The following is a 17,692-nucleotide window of genomic DNA, read 5'->3' as shown; positions in this document are numbered from 1 at the left end:
GAATGATCTCTGCTCCAGACCCACTTTTCCAAATGAAACCCGTCATCTTTCTAACTCTTTCTTAAAGCCTGTCCCTGGCTCAAATGTATTGCAGCTGTAACAGAGCTTGCAGTCTCCTAACCCATTTATGCTTCTCTTCAAAAACTGCCTCCTGTAATCCAGTCTATCACTCAGGTGCACGGTTTAGGTATCATTATTTAACCTGTGTCCCAACTAGTCTAAAACTTCTTATTACACCCTCTCTTATTCACCTTCATTGCTGAAACCCCGGTTCCAGCTCCCACGGTCCTGCACCTTGCACAGCCCGCTGCTGAAGGCCCGTTTTATTCGTTACCTTGAACAGTGTTAATTCTCTCTTAATTTTTTCAACCCATTTCATCTCCTCTGTTACATGAAACGCAAACCTTGAGGACTGGGAGTTAAATGCTTGGTGATAACAAAACATCCAAGCCTACAGAATCTGGGGTATTCTCTGTGCCGCAGTCGGCTTTCTGACACGCGCAGGCCTGTGAAGGACACAGCATAGGCTCCGAGGCTCCTTTTCAACCAGTCTGGAGTTTAAAACGCAATTTTCTGCCCCTTCCAAAGGTGAGGGGCAGCTGGGCAGGGCGGTGGGCTGTGGTGGGGCGCTGTGACACGGCTGCCCGCGGGGCTGTCCCCGGCCTTCTCGGGGCTCAGCACACGGGTCTCCTCAGGCACGGGCTGTGACCAGAGGCAACGGCAGCCTCACGACGAGCGCTCGGCGCCTGCCTCACACCTCCCTCAGGCTCCCGGCGCCCCCGCGACATGGCCGCCCCGCCCGTGCCTCCAGCGGCCGCCGCAGCCCGCCAAGCGCTGGCGCCCGCTCTGCTCGCCGCTCTGCTCGCCGCTCCGCCGCGCTCTATGGCAGGGGGGAGGGCCCCGGGGGCGCCGGCTGACGGGCACTGAGCGGGCCCGGACGGCGGGAGGATGCCCCTGGCTGCCTACTGCTTCCTCCGAGCCGTGGGGAAGGGCAGCTACGGGGAGGTGAGCCTGGTGCGGCACCAGCAGGACAGCAAGCAGGTAGCGAGGGGCTGGGCGTTAGGGCGCTCGGCTGCGGCCGCGGGTTGGTGTGAGGGGAGAACGGCCGGGGGTGCCGCCGGGGCCGGGGCCTGCGCTGCGGCCGGGGCCGGGGCCGGGGCCTGCGCGGGGTGTGCGACCTGTGGCCCGGCCTTGGCCTGTGTGTGGCCCTCACGGCAGCCCCGGCTACGAGCAGGGCGGTAGCCCGGTGTCGGGGTGCAGCCGTGGCCGTGGCCTGGCGTTGGGGTGCGACTGCAGCCAGGTCCCTGCCGAGGTATTCCTGGTGTCCCTTATCTATAAGACTTTTATTAACGTGTGGCAAGATTTCGCACCCCCCTCCCCCGCCCCCCATCCACACACACACACTTTTTAATCTCAGAAAACCCCCAAACAAACAACCCCCCGAAATCCTCACTCTTTTTTTTTTTTCTTCATTTAAATAAAACTGCTTATTGTGTATTTTAAGACATTTAATGCTGTGTTTTGGGGAGGAAAGCCTAGGTTTGGTATTCCTTTGGGTGACAGGAAAATACAGCCTGCTTTTTTTAGCGTGAAGCAGAAGAGGTTGCCCTTGGTTTGTTACTGCTTGTGCAGCCTCTTCAAGCTGTGCGTGTGTGAAGATAAAAGTGATAGCAAGGATGGAAAAAGCAGCTGGTGTTGGCTTTTGCTGGCATCAGCTCTGCTGGGGGAAGACAGGTTTTGTGTTTGCTGCATCAGCTGTGGCAGAACTTGGCAAAATTTTGGTTATTGTCAGTATTTAAGTGTACGCATTTTTTTTTCTTTGCCTTTTTGTTGGAAATTTGAAATAACCTGTCTTGTCTGGCCAAAGCAGATGTGTTTGATAGCAAATGCAAGAGGATAAAGAAATGGGGACAGAGAACATCCACAGACCAGTACTGCAGAAATCTTATGAGCCCTGTGCCCAGGATTTGACTAGAGCTGATGGGAGAAGTGTTTGTGCCCAGTGGTCATCAGAGGATGCGTGCCTTCTGGATGAAGGCAGGGATGAGGCTGGAATCCGAAGTGAATCCCAGCAACCTGTGGGTCGATGGTAGCACTTGTTCCCCCCAGGCCAGTCACCACAGTGCATAGTCCAATGTCTGCAAAGAGTTGCTAATCTTGTTGTCCTAAAAGTAAACAGTGCATTAAGGTGACTTTCAACCGTATACAAGTCCTTGGATTTCACCTCTTTGTCATGCTGCTGATCATTAACGTTGGCAAAAGCCTTTTTTCCTTATCGTTGTTATTTTATCTTAAATATTTGATGTGTTTTGCCATGTCTCATCTTTTGCCAACTTTTATGAACTTCTGTAGCAGAGATTCTTTTCTGGTGGCTTACATAGTGCTACGTCTTCTTCAAAATAAATACTTTATTTAAGTATATTTGCTGTTAACAGAGTGCTGGGGTTTTTTTGTGGAGAAGTTCAAGTGGCTCCAAATTTTTAAAACAAACATAAAAAAAAAAAAAATAAAAGAAAATTAAATTAGTACACAATTCAGTATCAGATAAGGTGGAAGAGCATTGTAATAGACTTCATGGGAATCTTGCCAAGATAACGTGCTCATTAAACCAAATATAACCAATGCCATGTTTAAAGTTAGGCTATGTATATGCTTTTTTGCATTTTAGTAGTATATTGTCTAAAGATAGGTGCTGATACAAAGCTAAAAGCTTTTGGTTTCCGTGACCAAGGATACAGTTAATGATTGGCTTGTCACACAGAACACAGTAGTTACAGCATTTCTATGTTATGTTAAACTTGAGTGATGCTGTACGCCATTAGTTTTGTTATATTGCTCTTGGGGGCTGTGTATTGTCACAGGTTTTAAGAATTGAAGAGCTTGTCTAATATATGGCAGACCTCTGAAATACAAAATCAAAAGATGCTCTTGATTTCTGCATAATTGGTTGCCTTGGTATACAGGGGAGCAGTCTTCCTCAACACTAATTGAATGTGCTGAGCTAAAGTAATAGGGCCAACCTGGAAGTAGTCACCCTAAGCAATTGCCAAGGACACTGAAATTGAATAAATAAATTTTTTTTGAGATGTTTCAATGTAAAAGCTCTCCAGATAAGAATGTGGTCAGGTGTATACCAGGGTCTGATTGTTCTAGAGAAGGATGATGCCCTGAAAGTGATTACCACAAAACTTGTATCAGGAAGGGGGGCAGATCAGACCTAAATATTGGTGCTCTGTGTGATGAACGTGTACTATGGATTTTATTGTCTCATCTTGAGCTTTAATTATACTTTTTCTAGAGCCTGACATTTCGTAGAAGTAAGTTCAGTGTAATACATATTAGGGTAGTAAATAGCAGCTTTCATGTGTAGTTTTAAAAAATTCATAACCCATCTTAAAACAGAGTAAAAGAAATTTAGAAATGAGCATAAGACCTTTTGGCTCTTTCAGTATGACCAGGAGTAGTTAATTTCTTCTTGAGTAAGTTTAAGCCTGCATATGCAGAAACTCCTAAATGCAACAGATAATCTGTTTTAAGGCAAGTTTTTTAAAAAGTAAATTGTGTCTGCTCTCAGGTGTTTGTGAAAGTATTTTCTCAATGTACCCCTAACTGTACCAGCCCTCCAGGTGCATCACTTGCTACCTTCCTTTTCTTGATAGAAGCTTTTTTCCTGTTCTCCCATGCTTCACTGTTTTGTAGAGTTGTTGTACATATCAATTAATCCCAAGTCAGTTCTGTCTTGGGGGTCTCCTGCCAGGTACAAGTTTTGTAAGAAAAGAGTGAACAGACCTGAAGAGTTCAGCAGCGTTATTTTGTGCATTCAGCAATTCAGCTGTGTATTTCTTGTGAATATGACAATGGGGAATTTGTAATCTAAGCCTTGAAACTGAGGTTTTTAGTCATTCTTTTGATCTTGGAATGTGTGATCTATGTTTGGTGGAGCTGTGAGATGCTAGTTCTTGAGTTTCTCTCTCTTTTCCTTAAAATAAAATGAAAGGGGTTAGGTTTGGTTTCCTAGCAGAGTAGAACAAATTAAGTCTAGCCAGGTGACTTTTGTCCTAGACATCCACTGCCATTATTTGCATATGACTGCATACTTTCCTTAATGTTATATTTTTAAAGTTGCTATTGAAATGGCCTGTTTTGAGAGTAACTGTGATGCATGAACAGGTATTTCAGGCTTAGGAGGCAAATGACACACATGGAGAAAGAGAGCTGGGGAAAAAAAGATAAATGCGAACATTAGTCAAAAGAAAGCAAACACCACAAAACTCCTGTGCAGTTTTATTCAGGGAGATGAACAGAATAACCACGCTTTCTCCTTTTTCACAGTGTAATGGTAGAAATGATGTATAACTGCTAGACAAATTGCAGTCTCCATATAGAATAATGTGTGGAGGTTTCAAATACTGTATTTCCTTTAGATTTGGGGAATTCCCTAGGGCTTCTGTATATTTATTTTAATCTCTTATGTTATACCTTGCCATTTCTTTTACAGTATGTCATCAAAAAGTTAAACCTTAAAAATGCATCTGTCCGAGAGAGGAAAGCAGCAGAACAAGAGGCACAGTTGTTATCCCAGTTGAAACACCCAAACATAGTCACCTACAGAGAGTCCTGGCAGGGGGAAGATGGCCTATTATATATTGTTATGGGCTTCTGCGAGGGAGGAGATCTGTATCACAAACTTAAAGAGCAGAAGGGCAAGCTTTTGCCTGAGAATCAGGTGGTGGAGTGGTTTGTCCAGATTGCTATGGCACTACAGGTAAAATAACTTACAGCTTTGTCACCTTCAGATACAAATTTAATTTGGCTCTTTCTGCATTGAAAAATTCCACCGTTAGGCTGCAGTCTGAATTCCAGTTTGGCATGGTTAGCATCTAACTACAATGGTTATTAGTACATTAAAAATGTTCACAGGTCATTGCAGTCAAATTAACTATTTTAGTTAAGAAATTGCTGTGACATTTTATGTCTACACCTTTGTATCACAGAGGTAAACAGTGGTAACCTCCAGGATGTTTGTAATGCTAGTTTGAAATGTTTCTTTGGTTTGAAATTTTAGATTAAATGTACAAAATGTAGTTTTAAAAAAACCACAGTCATTTCAGAAGCATTTTGTATTCTGTGGTTTTGCTGTGATTTTTAATGGTAAGCTTTGACTACTAATTAATGATTTCTATTAAATCTTATCTCACTCTGTTAAAATTTAGTAATTGGAGGCGATCAGACTTTAAAGGCAATTGTTACTGTAATAAAGACCAGATATAAAAGTTAACACTAAGAAATAAGAAATTGGACAGAAAATTCGATCTTTAACGTTGCCTGTTGTGATCAGACGTATGCAAGTCTACAGTACTGCCCGTTGGTTTTATTAAAAGACTAATTTTTTTCCCTGTTTACACAAAACTTACATTGTATTTTCTACCGAAATTTTATGCTTAAGACTAAGAAATGATTGTCAAGAAATGGAGGCACTGAAAGTGAGTTGAAGTCTTGTCTTTACGTTTGTATTTCCTCTCTTCTGCTGGCGTGTTAGAGCCACACAGGGAGATTTTGCTAAAGCGGTGCCAAGTTTTGGGGCCGTGCCTGTATAAGGCATTCCTAATATTAATTCACTGATACTGTTTTTAGCATGGGTGCTCCTAACTTTGATAATGATGCATATGTCTTTTCTGTATTTGCATTTTCCCTCTTTGACCTGTGTAACGTGATTTTACTTTTCAGTGCAGAAGAACCAATTAGGAGTTACTTAACTCTATTTGTATGTTTTTTTCCCCCCAGTATTTACATGAAAAGCACATTCTGCACAGAGATCTTAAAACTCAAAATGTTTTTCTGACACGAACAAATATAATCAAAGTGGGTGATCTGGGAATAGCCAGAGTGTTGGAAAACCAGTGTGACATGGCCAGCACTCTCATAGGCACACCATACTACATGAGCCCCGAACTCTTCTCTAACAAACCCTACAACTACAAGGTAGAGTATGTTAATGCAAATGTTTCTATTTCATTAGGCACCTTGCTTTGTCTGAGAGCTTTACAATCTTATCTATTGTTTTTAAGTTCTTACTGCTTCCAACACTCTTTAACGTCCCCAAAGACAAAAAAAAAAATAGGGGAGAGATTGGCAGGAACCTTTATTTCTGGAATTGTGTTTGCTTCAATAAGTGGGAATTCATAGCACGTGATGAGTTAGCACAGCCAAGGTGTTCAGCACGTTGCCTGCCTGTACCTATCACAGCAGGCCAATATAAACAAAAATACCAGTCTATGTTAGATAGCTACATTTTCTAAATTTATTATATAACAGAAAGAAGCTTTACTCTTAGAAGTTTGTATTAGATGTAACAGCAGCATTAAACAAAAAGAAATTTTAAGTAGAGAAGTAAGCAGTGTTGCTGTGAATTTTAAATACAACAAAATAAAGCAAATGTGCTCGTGTATACTTGTTCAGCTCTTGCTGCAAGCCACATACACCATGAATATGAGTGTCTGCAATGAGCAAGAGCTGAGGGGAAGCTGTTCTTCCAATGAAAAATCAAAATATTTTCATTTGCCAGTTAGAATCAATATTGTACTTAAAAAAACCCAACAAAACAAACCCGCTCCAAACAGCAGCTTCCTACACTTTTCAGAGAAATCTGGTGATATTTGGAAGAAAATAATTGTTGATCAAAAGTAAAAGAGTAAGACTGAAGCCAAAAGTTTGCAATGGAGTTTAATAGTTCATTGTCATTAAAGGCCTCTTTGAAAGCATGTGACTAAGTCTGAAGATAAACTACAATTAACAAAAAGTTCCCCAAACTTTTTTTTTTTCCCCTTTTTTCAGTCTGATGTTTGGGCATTAGGCTGCTGCGTTTATGAAATGGCTACACTGAAACATGCCTTTAACGCTAAAGACATGAACTCTTTGGTTTATCGAATTATTGAAGGAAAGGTAAAAACTTATAAACTTTTTTTTATCTGTGCTTGGATTTTCTGTATATAACTTGAAGGTTATATTATTATCATCAAAAATATTGCATGGAGTTAAAAATATTTTGCACGTTACATGCATCATCATGCATGTTGTAAGACTTCATGGTGGTATGCAATGGAGTATCAGACACAGGGAGTTACGATTTGTAGGTACTGCTAGAGTTCCTTGTTACCCTTTTGTGTAACTAGTGTATTGATTAATTTTCAAAGTTCTGAGGTGGCTTACTTTCTTAATTTTATTCTGATTTAAACATTGTGCAAAAAAATAAATCACTATTCATGTGATGCCATTTTCCTGTTAGGTATGACTAGCTTATTTAAGTATCTGTCTTTCTTTGGCATATAATGAAGTTAATATGAATTTATTTTGTATAATTTTTTAAGCCTATTCATGGAACTTTAACTGCTGATATTAAAAAATTATGAACATTTCTTAGAGAAAACACTTAGGAATTCTGTATTCTGTTTCATGTTAAGCACTTGAGTAGCTTTCAGCAAATAAACAATGGGACTATTGTTTATGCAAAGTATGTAGCTGAATATAACTGTCATATGTAAATAATCTAGCAGTAGCCCCTAACAACAAATATATTAAATAATATCAGACTATTCCCTTCCCTTTTACAGTTGCCACCCATGCCAAAGGATTACAGCCCACAGTTGGTAGAAATAATACGAACTATGCTCAGTAAAAAACCCGAGGAAAGACCTAGTGTGAAAAGCATACTACGACAGCCGTATATCAAGCACCAAATTTCTTTGTTTTTGGAAGCCACAAAGGCGTAAGATACTTCCATTTGAGTGATTCTGTGCGAAATATTCACGTTATTGTGGTCTTTGTTTTACAATTTTTCCTATTTTTTGTAGCAGGATAAAATAAGTTCTATTATTTGCAGTTACAAGGCATAGGAACATAAGCGTTTCTTTAGATTCTTGGAGAAACAGGAGGGAGTTAGAATGGAAACTAAGTTTTTTTTCTGAAAATGCAGAATAAAACTGTGCAATGATTAGAACTGCACATCTTATCCAGAGAGTTTTAAAAAAAGTACCACCAATATCTTCAAGGAAATGATAGAAAATACACATCTTTCTGTATGGTTCTTTGAGGCCATTTATCAGCTGAGAGGTGTAATGCCAAGTTCCTTTTAATATTCACTGATATAATTCTCTTTGTCAGGTTTAGTCAAGTCTTTTACTGCTTCTGGATAGCACTGATATTAGTGCTATGCAGAACAAGTATACATTGCAGGCAGAGTCTGAATGGTGTTTTTTCAGCTCCTTTTACAGAAATGAAAATAGGTATGTAGTGTACAGTCTGTTGAACATTCCCAGTATCTTTATGTAAGCTGTTTAGTGGAGTGGATTTTGTTTAAATTAGTATAATCTAACAAAATGTCTTAAAGTTTTATTGATGGTGATTGAATGAGCAACTTTTCTTTTCTTTACAGGAAGGCATCCAGAAGTCATAAGAAAACAGTGAATTCCAAGCCAAAAGATCCTTGTTCTGTGGTCTCAGTAAAGAATGAATCTCATAGCAGGAATGTTACACACCAGAATCACTCCTTTGAAGCCAGGAAATACAAAGTTGTGAGATACAGATATTTTTTTTCTTTTAAAAAAACGAAACAAAACCCACTTGCTTTTCCTAGAGAAAAAACTCAGTTTTATAAGAAGTGCCTTGAGTGTTCATGAGAACATAGATCTGATTCTTAGCAATGTGTAAAATTCATATTAAAGAAGGAATTGTGTTTAGACAAGCATGGAAGTAAATAAACAGCTGTGGATCAGTGAAACTAATTGTAATGTCTGAACTATAAGGTGTTAACATCCAGTTTTTCATCTGTGGGTCACTGTGAATTACTAATGGAGTATTTGAGGTCAAACATTTGATGACAAATGGTAATAATTTTTAAATATGTGCTTTTGACTGGAAAAAGTTGATTATAGTTGCAACCAAAAATTCTTTATTGTTGGAATTCTTTCCAGCGCTTAGAAAAAGTCTTTTGTAATGGTTAATTTTGTACATGTTTTTTATTTTCTGTGATGAGTCTGCTATATCTGCCTTTCAGTGCTGAAATACCAAATGTATATGGTGTAGTACATCTTAAAAACTGTTGGTACTTGTTGGCTTCTCCCTTATGGAAGAGCCAAGGGAGTACAACTTTTCTTTTATGGTCTAGGTGTACTTCATGTGTATAAACCAATGCCTGAAAATAGGTCCTGCGCAAATACAGTCTGTATCTCTTTAAAAATGTGGGCTGGGCTTTTTTGAGGCTCTCAGTCTGTTATTTATCATAATTTCATTGCAGTTTATGAACTCTGGTATGTTAATGATTTTTGTTAGATTGTTCTTTCATATTTGCATCATACTCAAAAGGTAATTAGTTTTTTTTGTTTTCCTTTTAATTCTAGAATGAAGAAGATTGCGTCATCAAATACAAAGCCACCAAATTATGTCCTTCAGAGAAACCAGCTTTTGAGCTGGAAAGAAAACTGAGCAATAATGATTTGAACAACCTGGGAGACTCCTTGGCTACAGTTAGTGAAGTGAATATTGATATCTTACCATCTGAAAGGATAAAGTATGGAATTGAGAAGTGTGACAGCGAGTATATTCCAGAGGATAATAAAGCAAAGAATTTAAATATTCCAGGGAACTCTAAAATAACATCTGGTGGGCCAGTGATTAAGGAAGATGAACTACAGCAAAGAGCAAAGCAAGCTTTTAAAGCTGAGAATACTGAGTCTAAGCAGTCTTCTGTTGATGCTATAGAAGAAGATGGTGACACTTTGAAACTCCTGCAGCCTGTATCAAAAGACCAAAAGCAAACTGACCTGGTAATGCATTTATGCCTAGTTGAAGTAGACACTGAAATAGGTTTAACTAATGGCCAGCTCTTAAAATTTAGAGAGCTGCTGCACACGTTTTTCTGTCAAAGTGAGATGCTGCTGATGCAATTATTGAGATGATGAGATACTAATGAGTGGTTAGGAGTCTTGGCTTCAGATTTGCAAAGGAAACATGGTGCAGTAGTTCTAGGCTTGCATGTACACGATGGATATTCTGTTTTTACAGGGAACGACAGTTTTCCAGCTGCAAAGAGAGATGGTAAGTATAGTTTTGTAACGTCCTTGTTCTATGTTCTAAATAGGCCTGGCTAATTTTGAGTTGGACCTGATTTGGATGGGGAGCTAATAAGTGGTGATTGTCTTCTCATTGTATTTTGGTCTATAATGACATTTTCTACCCACTTTTCTAATGAGAAATCATTATCTGTTGTAGAGCTTGGATTCTACTGAAAAGCTGCTAGCACCGTCTGTTCCTGTTGTGATTCAGGTAAGTGTCCTTCTTCGATGGTTTAGTAGCTTAAAAATTCTGATACTTCAGGTAGTTATTCGAGTAAGACTTTATTGTGGTTCTAGCTGTGATGTGTTAAGGTGGATGCAGTCCAAATAGTAAAGTGGACTGTATGGCTTTATTTTTTCTGAAAAGTGTGTAAGTGTAAATATGGAAATGGCATGTCTATATTTTTTAAAAATGCTTTTACTTATTAGGATAGCATCTGTGATGGAGCTTCGCGTGATGCTCAGGAAAAAATTGCCTCTCACTTGCAGCCTCATAGTTCTGTCAGTGAACCCTCTCTGTCACGGCAGCGACGGCAGAAGAGAAGAGAGCTGGCTGAAGTCTGTTCAGAGGAGGTGCAGATACTAAAAACCAAATTTCCTTTTTCTTAAGATGCCTGCATTTTTTTTGCTCTTTGAAAATAGGACCTATTTTTTTAAAAAGGGTCAGGTTTTTAATGCTGTTTAATTCTTGTTTCACGTGGATCTGTATAACTTCATTGGTAACAAAATGCAGAACATGCAAGATGTCTGTGTAAATTAGAAGCTGTCTGTGTAAATCTTTGAAAATCTCAATAACCCTCACAAGTGTGAGGTGGGTGTGCCAGGCGGATGCGAGGAAACACAGTAAACTGTGGGCTTTGCCGTGCTACAATCTTTCCTGGCAGTTTCCATCAGGACTTCTCACTGTCTGTGACTACAAAATATATAGCAGTACCTTTCCTGACCGTTGTGGATAAGGCTGCTTGTAGTGGGTAGCAGATTCCTTGTACTTCAGAACAGACACGTGTAATGGCTGCCCTGAGCTTATGAGTGCAGACTCTAGGAAGAAAATCTTGGCATGCATGTGAGACAGGGCTCCTGTCACTGAGCAGAGAGCTTTCTCTGGGGAAAGGCACTTGGCTGTATGAGGATAGAGAAGGGGGAGACTGGTGATTGATAGCCTGTTTTTTCTCTCAGGGTTTTGTATTTGAGGGTTGCAAAGGCATTGGCTGAAAAAATAGTGGACAAGATGTAGGGACAGAGAGAAGGGAAGTGGATGGAAGCTGAGTTGTTGGAGAGGGAGGGGTGAAGTTGAGAGGTGTAAAGAGGTTACAGTAGGATCCAAAATCTCTGGCATCCAGTCTTACCATGCAAGAATGTCTTCTAGATTACAGAGTGCTTCAAATAAAAACGGTACAAATTCTTGCTCCCTTCTGTTTCAAGTTCAGAACAGTTGCTCCTCGACCTTTACCTTTTCCTTCTGATATGAAAGCAGAGACAGCACAGAGGTGTGCAGAGCAGCGTGGTGCTGAAACCTCTGCATCTGTAAATAACGCCAAAACCAGTCAAGGTGCCATTGCAAAGGTTAGTGCTGAATACTGTGTCAGCTTATTTTTGTCAGTCTTTCCTTCTGAGCAGTCTGTTCTCTGAGTGTATGCACAGTGAGTAAAGAAATGTATAATAGCTTCCTACCTGATAGAAGTCCTGTGAAGCACCTGGTCAGTGGGATGAGAAGATGCCTTGCTGAATCATGGAGGTCAGAAGCTCCTTCTCTAGAGTCAGTATTAGTCTCATTGATCAAGACCATTTTGTAATAAGTAATTAAACATTTGTCAGATGATCAGAAGTTCTACTCTACTAGCTCTCCTTTCCATGTCAGTTGAAAAGGATTTTTTGCTTTTTAGGTGATTAGATAACAAAAGTCATTATGATGATTGCTAATTAAAACCAAATTAACTTCTTTTGAAGGAGCGGCCTTTGTCAGCAAGAGAACGAAGGAGGCTAAAACAGTCTCGGGAGGAAATGTTTCCCTCTGGTAATTTTTATGTTTGCATCCTGACATTTTAGGTGTAAGTAGGCTAATAGCTTCTTTGTGAAGAAATTATAACTTGTCAGTTCTTTACTACCATCTTCAAAAAGATGCACTAAGGGTCTAGTTATGTGTTAAATAAAAATTTCTGTTAATGTGTCTGTATTTTTAAGCTTTTTGGTTATGTTCAATTATGTTTAGGGGTGACAACTTGTCTTTGAAACATACATGAAGCACAGAATAGACACCTTTCACATAGAAGCCTCAGTGTTTTCTCTTAGCAGAATACCTACCTGCCTGTCTTCTGCCAGGTGATAGACTTCTTGCAGGAGCGTGAAACTAATTCAAAATACATACAGCTAAGTTGTAAATATTGTAAAAATGTCATCCCTCCAGTGATTCCAGCAAGACGAACGTCAAATAGTGCAGTAGTTGAAGCAAAATCACATATGGAAAATCATGTTAAAGTTGCTCAGTCCTCATCAGATCCCAGTATTTCTCAGGTAAACTGGGGTCATCTACTTTTGAAATATTTAAATGCAGGCACAATTTTGGAAGAAAGTGATATTTTTAAAAAGGAAAAAAAAATTATGTGTGAAAGAAACTCTCAGTCAGTGAGAGTGCACAGTTTGCTGTAAATACTGCTTTCAAGTCCTGGGGTAGAGTATGGTTCTCTAATGCACTTTGTTGTTTGGCTAGATCAGCCTTTCCAGGCTCACTGTGCATTTTCACTCCACTTGTCAGAGATGAAAACTGGGGATCTTTTACTGATTATTAGGGGCTCTCTAAATTGCGGTGTTTATTTTATTCTGGAAGGAAAAAAATATCTGGAACTGTGCTTTAGTTACAGTTCAATAGTCTGCTTTAAATTTCTGTAACAACACACTGCCTTTAGCCTGGTACATCTAATTTTGCTCTGATAGTGGTGTTTGAACATTTTTATATTTTTTATCTGTAGTCAGGTGTATACATTTATGTACTGGCAATCAGGAAGTGATGAAAAGTGGATACTTTCTGTTAACATTCTGTTCTTTGTCTAATCAGAAAGTCTTTTTTAATGTCTCAAGTGTATGTTTGACAATCTCCTGCAACATCAGGGGAATGTTATTAATAAATGCAGAGGAGTAACAGTGAAGAAATTCTAGACTGAAATTCAAAGCAAATGCTCTTTTGGGAAAAAAAAAAAAAGAAAATATAGTGTTTTGCATGTTTTATCTATGTGTGTATGCTTGTAACTGATACCTAAATGCAAAACTTCATATGCATCCACAAACTGGGATTACACAAGGTTCATAACGCACTAGTTGTGTACTCATATGCTAGTGGAGTTTCTGCGTGCTGTGCTATGCACTGAACGTAAGACTGTAGACCCACAAGGGACTGAAACCCCTGTATGTTTTATGGAATGCTGGGAACTTACTGAACTGATAAAAATTTATTGAAAAATTATTTTTAAGTGTGTATTAAAGACCAATAGACAGGCTAAAGGTAATGACTTTATAGTATAGTTGGCAAAGAACTGACACAGGTGCACGATTTAATTGTTTTTAATAGAGGCACTTGGTGAAGCATTTATAGTGGTTAAACTGCATGACTGAGATGTAATGCTAGTCACAAAAGCATTTCATAAAGTGCGTTGATGATGTCCTGTGTATTAGCTTCTTTTTAAAACCAGAGGTTACACCTTTTAAGTATTACCAAGCTGAGTCTGTAAACGTATGCTTGTTGAAAGCATTGCTTCCACGTAAGAACAGTAATTCATGACATATTGATAAATCACTTTTGGCTATTAGGATTTTTGTAATTTATTCCCTCTTCACACAGAGAACGAGAGAAACCCATTGCCTGTCTGATGACGAGTTAAGCTCTTCCACAAGCTCCACTGATAAGTCTGATGGTGATTCCAAGGAGAGGTAAGTATTTTGTTCACTACTGTGCAAGAGTTTTCACTGCTATATTGGACCTTGACTTGCAGTGGGGAAAAAATGGCAGGAATTACTTCCATACTTTATCTCCTCATAGTGAGTGATTGAAGAAGTATGTGATGCATTAAGAAAACTAAAACCATGTGACTGTTGTCTCTGTAACTATAAACTGCCCATGCTGAACTTCCTGGGACATGATTGTGTACCTCTGGTTTTTGTCAGCTGTAGCTTCACAGGAAACCAGTCTTCCAGCATCAAAGGATGCTGTCAGGATGCATTAAAAGTCTGAGTTAAAAGGTGCCAATATGCTTCCTTTCCACTGTGAATGAGGCTGAATTTATGTCTGATTTTGTCAGTGCAAGCAACTTTTCAAAAAAATACTATTTGTGGCATTACTACAGGTGCAGCTACACAGGTGGCAGTAGCTGATAGGATTGTGACTTTTTGCTGGGTGAATGGCCTCTGAGCCCGGGTTAGATGAAATACTGCTAATGTTGCTATTGATAAAAATGCACAATGAGAAGTAATTTGCGTGGAATATTTAGCAGGACCTCACTAAACTTACTGAAAGTCCTCTTGAGTGCAACGTGGGAGTTGCATCATGAATGGTGACTGAATTATGTCTTACTTCTCCTCTACTAGAAAAAGCACTATGAATGAAATGAATGATTTGGTGCAGCTAATGACATGGACACTGAAAATGGACTCTAAGGAGAACTCTGAATACTGTGTAACTTCAACTCCAGCCCCAGAGTTTAAACTTCATAGAAAATACCGAGACACTTTGATTTTACATGGAAAATCACCTGAAGAATCAGAGGAATTAAAATTTGAAGAGATCTCTTCAGGTCTGTTGCTCTGTTACTGCTTTAAATGAATGGTTGTCAACTGCTAATAAACAAAGAAAACCTGCTAGTGGGCAACAGAAGGCAGTCTACTCTTACAAAAAATTCTTCGCAAGTTTCAACAATGCTTACAGAAGTAAACATCTTTCAAAATAATTTTGTGTGTGAAACTGCTCTACTTGTGGTTTACTTGCCAATGAAAGCAACTTGTGATCGATCTTTCTAATTTTTAATGAAGAGAGAAGTCTGGTCTGCAATATGATTACCCCCTTCCCCCGTGTGACTTAGACTTAGAAGCTTCCAAAATGAACAGTTGAAGTATTTTGAAATAAGATTTTTAAGGCATTCAAGCGATTTGATAGCTGTAAAGCTTTGTGAATTATGGATAAAGCTGAAATCGTATACGAAGTATTAAACACAGTGGAGGTTTGCACAAATATAGTAGCTCATCCTCATTGCAGAATTTGGGCAAGCTTATTTTTCCTACAGATACAAGTTGCAAGAACTGAGTAACTTTTCATATTTCAGGTCTGGTTTAGACCTTAACTATGTATATGTATTCCAAAAAAGCAAGAAAAAATTTACTTGCTGTGACTGCACTTACTATGCAACAAGAACAAGTGAAATAGCTGAGGGTATGTTTTTGAAGTCTCAGACCCTCTTGCGTTTGTTTTAAATGATAAGGATTCTACTTGTAACTAGTCTGGTGATGGGCAAAGCAATGGGAGAACACTGGATTTCACACTGTTAAGCTGATTCCACATAGCTGAAGTAAAATACATTGAAAGAGTTTGTCTCTAAACAGGTATGGCAGAATGGTAAAGGTACAAATTTCAGTGGTGGTGGTGGTTTTTTTTGGCTGTCAGTTTTTCTCTCAAGTATTCTATAGAGAGATCCTCCAGCTGTTTACTTACTATCATTTGGGATGACAGGGCTACTCACTTCTAAGCTGAAATTTAATGAGAACAGGTACTTTATTTTCAGAAGGTGATCCATCCAATGAAAGAAGTGTTGGGTGTTGCAATGATTAAAAGAGCAAGCTAGTGTTTTCAGTTCATTCCTAATGAAGGCCTTGTTGGCAGCTTCAGCTGAGGAGCAAAAGATTCAAAGACTGTTGAGACAAACAGGCAGATGACAGAAATGTTGCCATTGGTGTTTTACAGTGATTAAACTTTCTTATATTTGCTATAAGTACAAGTGATTGCATTATTAAAATATTTGGTGTAGTACTAGAAAATAGTACTTTTCATTGAAATATTATTTCTAATATAATATATGGGAACCACCTGAAACGAAGTTACAGGGATGTAATTGTGCAAACTCTCTGCATTGACTTCGTACCGTCCAGTGTTAGCACCCGAGCGCTTCTGTTTCAGCATGTCTGTTGGTAGTTTTAGCTAGCCAGTTCAGATAAATTTATTTCATGCAAATGGTCCGTTGGAATTCTGTGATAATATTTAAGTCGTCCCATATTCTTCTGTATAGACTATGAAAATAGACTGTACTGAAAGTAATTACTGCATTTATTTTTTTAAATTATTTTTTAATAGATATGTTATCAGTTCCTGACAAGATCAGGAGAATGGTTGAAGTCCTGAGGTCTGATGTGGTGCAAGGACTGGGAGTGAAACTTCTTGAGAAGGCATACAGCATCATGGAAGAAGATGATGAGGCGAAGAGAGAGGTGAATGTCTTTCATAATAAAATTTTTCAATTTCTTTATAAACCTAGATAAATGAGCAGGGTCCTTACTCCCCCCTGCTTTTTAGGTACTGATTCAGTAGTGCAAACTACTATTCAAAAAGTGTTCATCTAGTCATTGGCAAGCAAGGGCCCAAGTGTATTATCATTTTTAATGATGAAAAGTGTGATTCTGAATGTAGACTATGTTCAACCACAAATTCTTCAGAAAGCATAGGAGAGCTTTAGAATTATACCATGGTCCCCAAGTTTGTGGAAAATGCAAGGGATGTGAGTAATTTTACTCTGTGATGTTTCTTCAATAGGAATTTCTTTTCACCTGTAATTTTTTGCCTTCACATTACTTGCCTCATGCCCCTTATGTCCAAAGTGAGGAACAGTTTAATATCTGTTCCAAATAGAGGTGAGTAGGCAGTACTTCCAGCTCATTTGATTCAAAACTTGGTTACAAATTAAATACTGCAGACAAGTTTAACCCGTGAAGATAGGATTTACATTTTAAATTGTCAGGTGGATTTGGAACTTTCTTGCCTTCAGACAACAGACTCCTCCATTTTTCTTCCCTCCCATCTATGTTGTCAAACTCCATATGCTGCTTTTCAGTGGAGTGCTTTGGTGGTGGTTTTCTGTTAATATTTTGGTAGTTCCTGCTTTTTTTCAATGACTACATTTTGTGACTTTTTTATTTTGCTCTAATAGCTGCAGTTGCGGGAGCAGATGGGAGACAAGTATGCAAGTTACAGTGCGAAGGCACGGCATCTGAAATTTCTTGAAGAAAATGTGAAGCTCTGAACAGAACCTTTTTCTTAAATAAAAGGACTTTACAGCTCATTTGATAGACTGGACCAGCTTATGAAGCATGTTTATCCATTGACCTCCTTTGCTGGAATAAGAAGGTGAACTTGCAAAAAAGTTATAGTTTGTAGTAGTATTTTTCATATTAGAATGTGAACCAGGCTATCACTTTCTCAGAATGGAAACTGTTTAGTTTTTATTCTCTTAATGAAACTTTTAAGGAGTTGCTTTTTATAGATACAATGAGGGATGGATACCAAGTTTTGCATACCAAGGAGCATAATAAAAAACTGATTTGAATTTGTCATA

The 17,692-nt window shown here is 38.9% G+C and overlaps 1 protein-coding gene across 9 annotated transcripts; it reads left to right on the top strand.

Annotated features, from left to right (window-relative positions):
• The first annotated feature begins 822 nt into the window (after positions 1-822).
• Positions 823-17,683, top strand: NEK4 (NIMA related kinase 4). 9 transcript variants are annotated; one of them, XM_040590171.1, is made up of 17 exons: positions 826-1,005; positions 4,499-4,765; positions 5,785-5,982; positions 6,835-6,942; positions 7,611-7,765; positions 8,432-8,567; positions 9,396-9,821; positions 10,060-10,092; positions 10,267-10,320; positions 10,539-10,682; positions 11,532-11,672; positions 12,057-12,123; positions 12,514-12,620; positions 13,942-14,030; positions 14,685-14,890; positions 16,438-16,571; positions 17,288-17,683. In XM_040590171.1, exons 1-17 carry the CDS (start codon positions 949-951, stop codon positions 17,378-17,380), a joined length of 2,415 nt encoding a protein of 804 aa, XP_040446105.1. In that variant the 5' UTR covers positions 826-948; the 3' UTR covers positions 17,381-17,683. The 9 variants fall into 9 exon arrangements, with proteins under 9 accessions (XP_040446111.1, XP_040446105.1, XP_040446110.1 ...); XM_040590172.1 differs by having other exon boundaries at positions 827-1,041; positions 10,599-10,682; XM_040590169.1 differs by having other exon boundaries at positions 827-1,041.
• The last annotated feature ends 9 nt before the right edge of the window (positions 17,684-17,692 follow it).

This window comes from Falco naumanni, chromosome 4 (assembly GCF_017639655.2).
Source record: "Falco naumanni isolate bFalNau1 chromosome 4, bFalNau1.pat, whole genome shotgun sequence".
Lineage (NCBI taxonomy): Eukaryota > Metazoa > Chordata > Aves > Falconiformes > Falconidae > Falco > Falco naumanni.
Note: the sequence above shows the minus strand (reverse complement) of the source record. Positions and strands in the feature narration are given on the sequence as shown.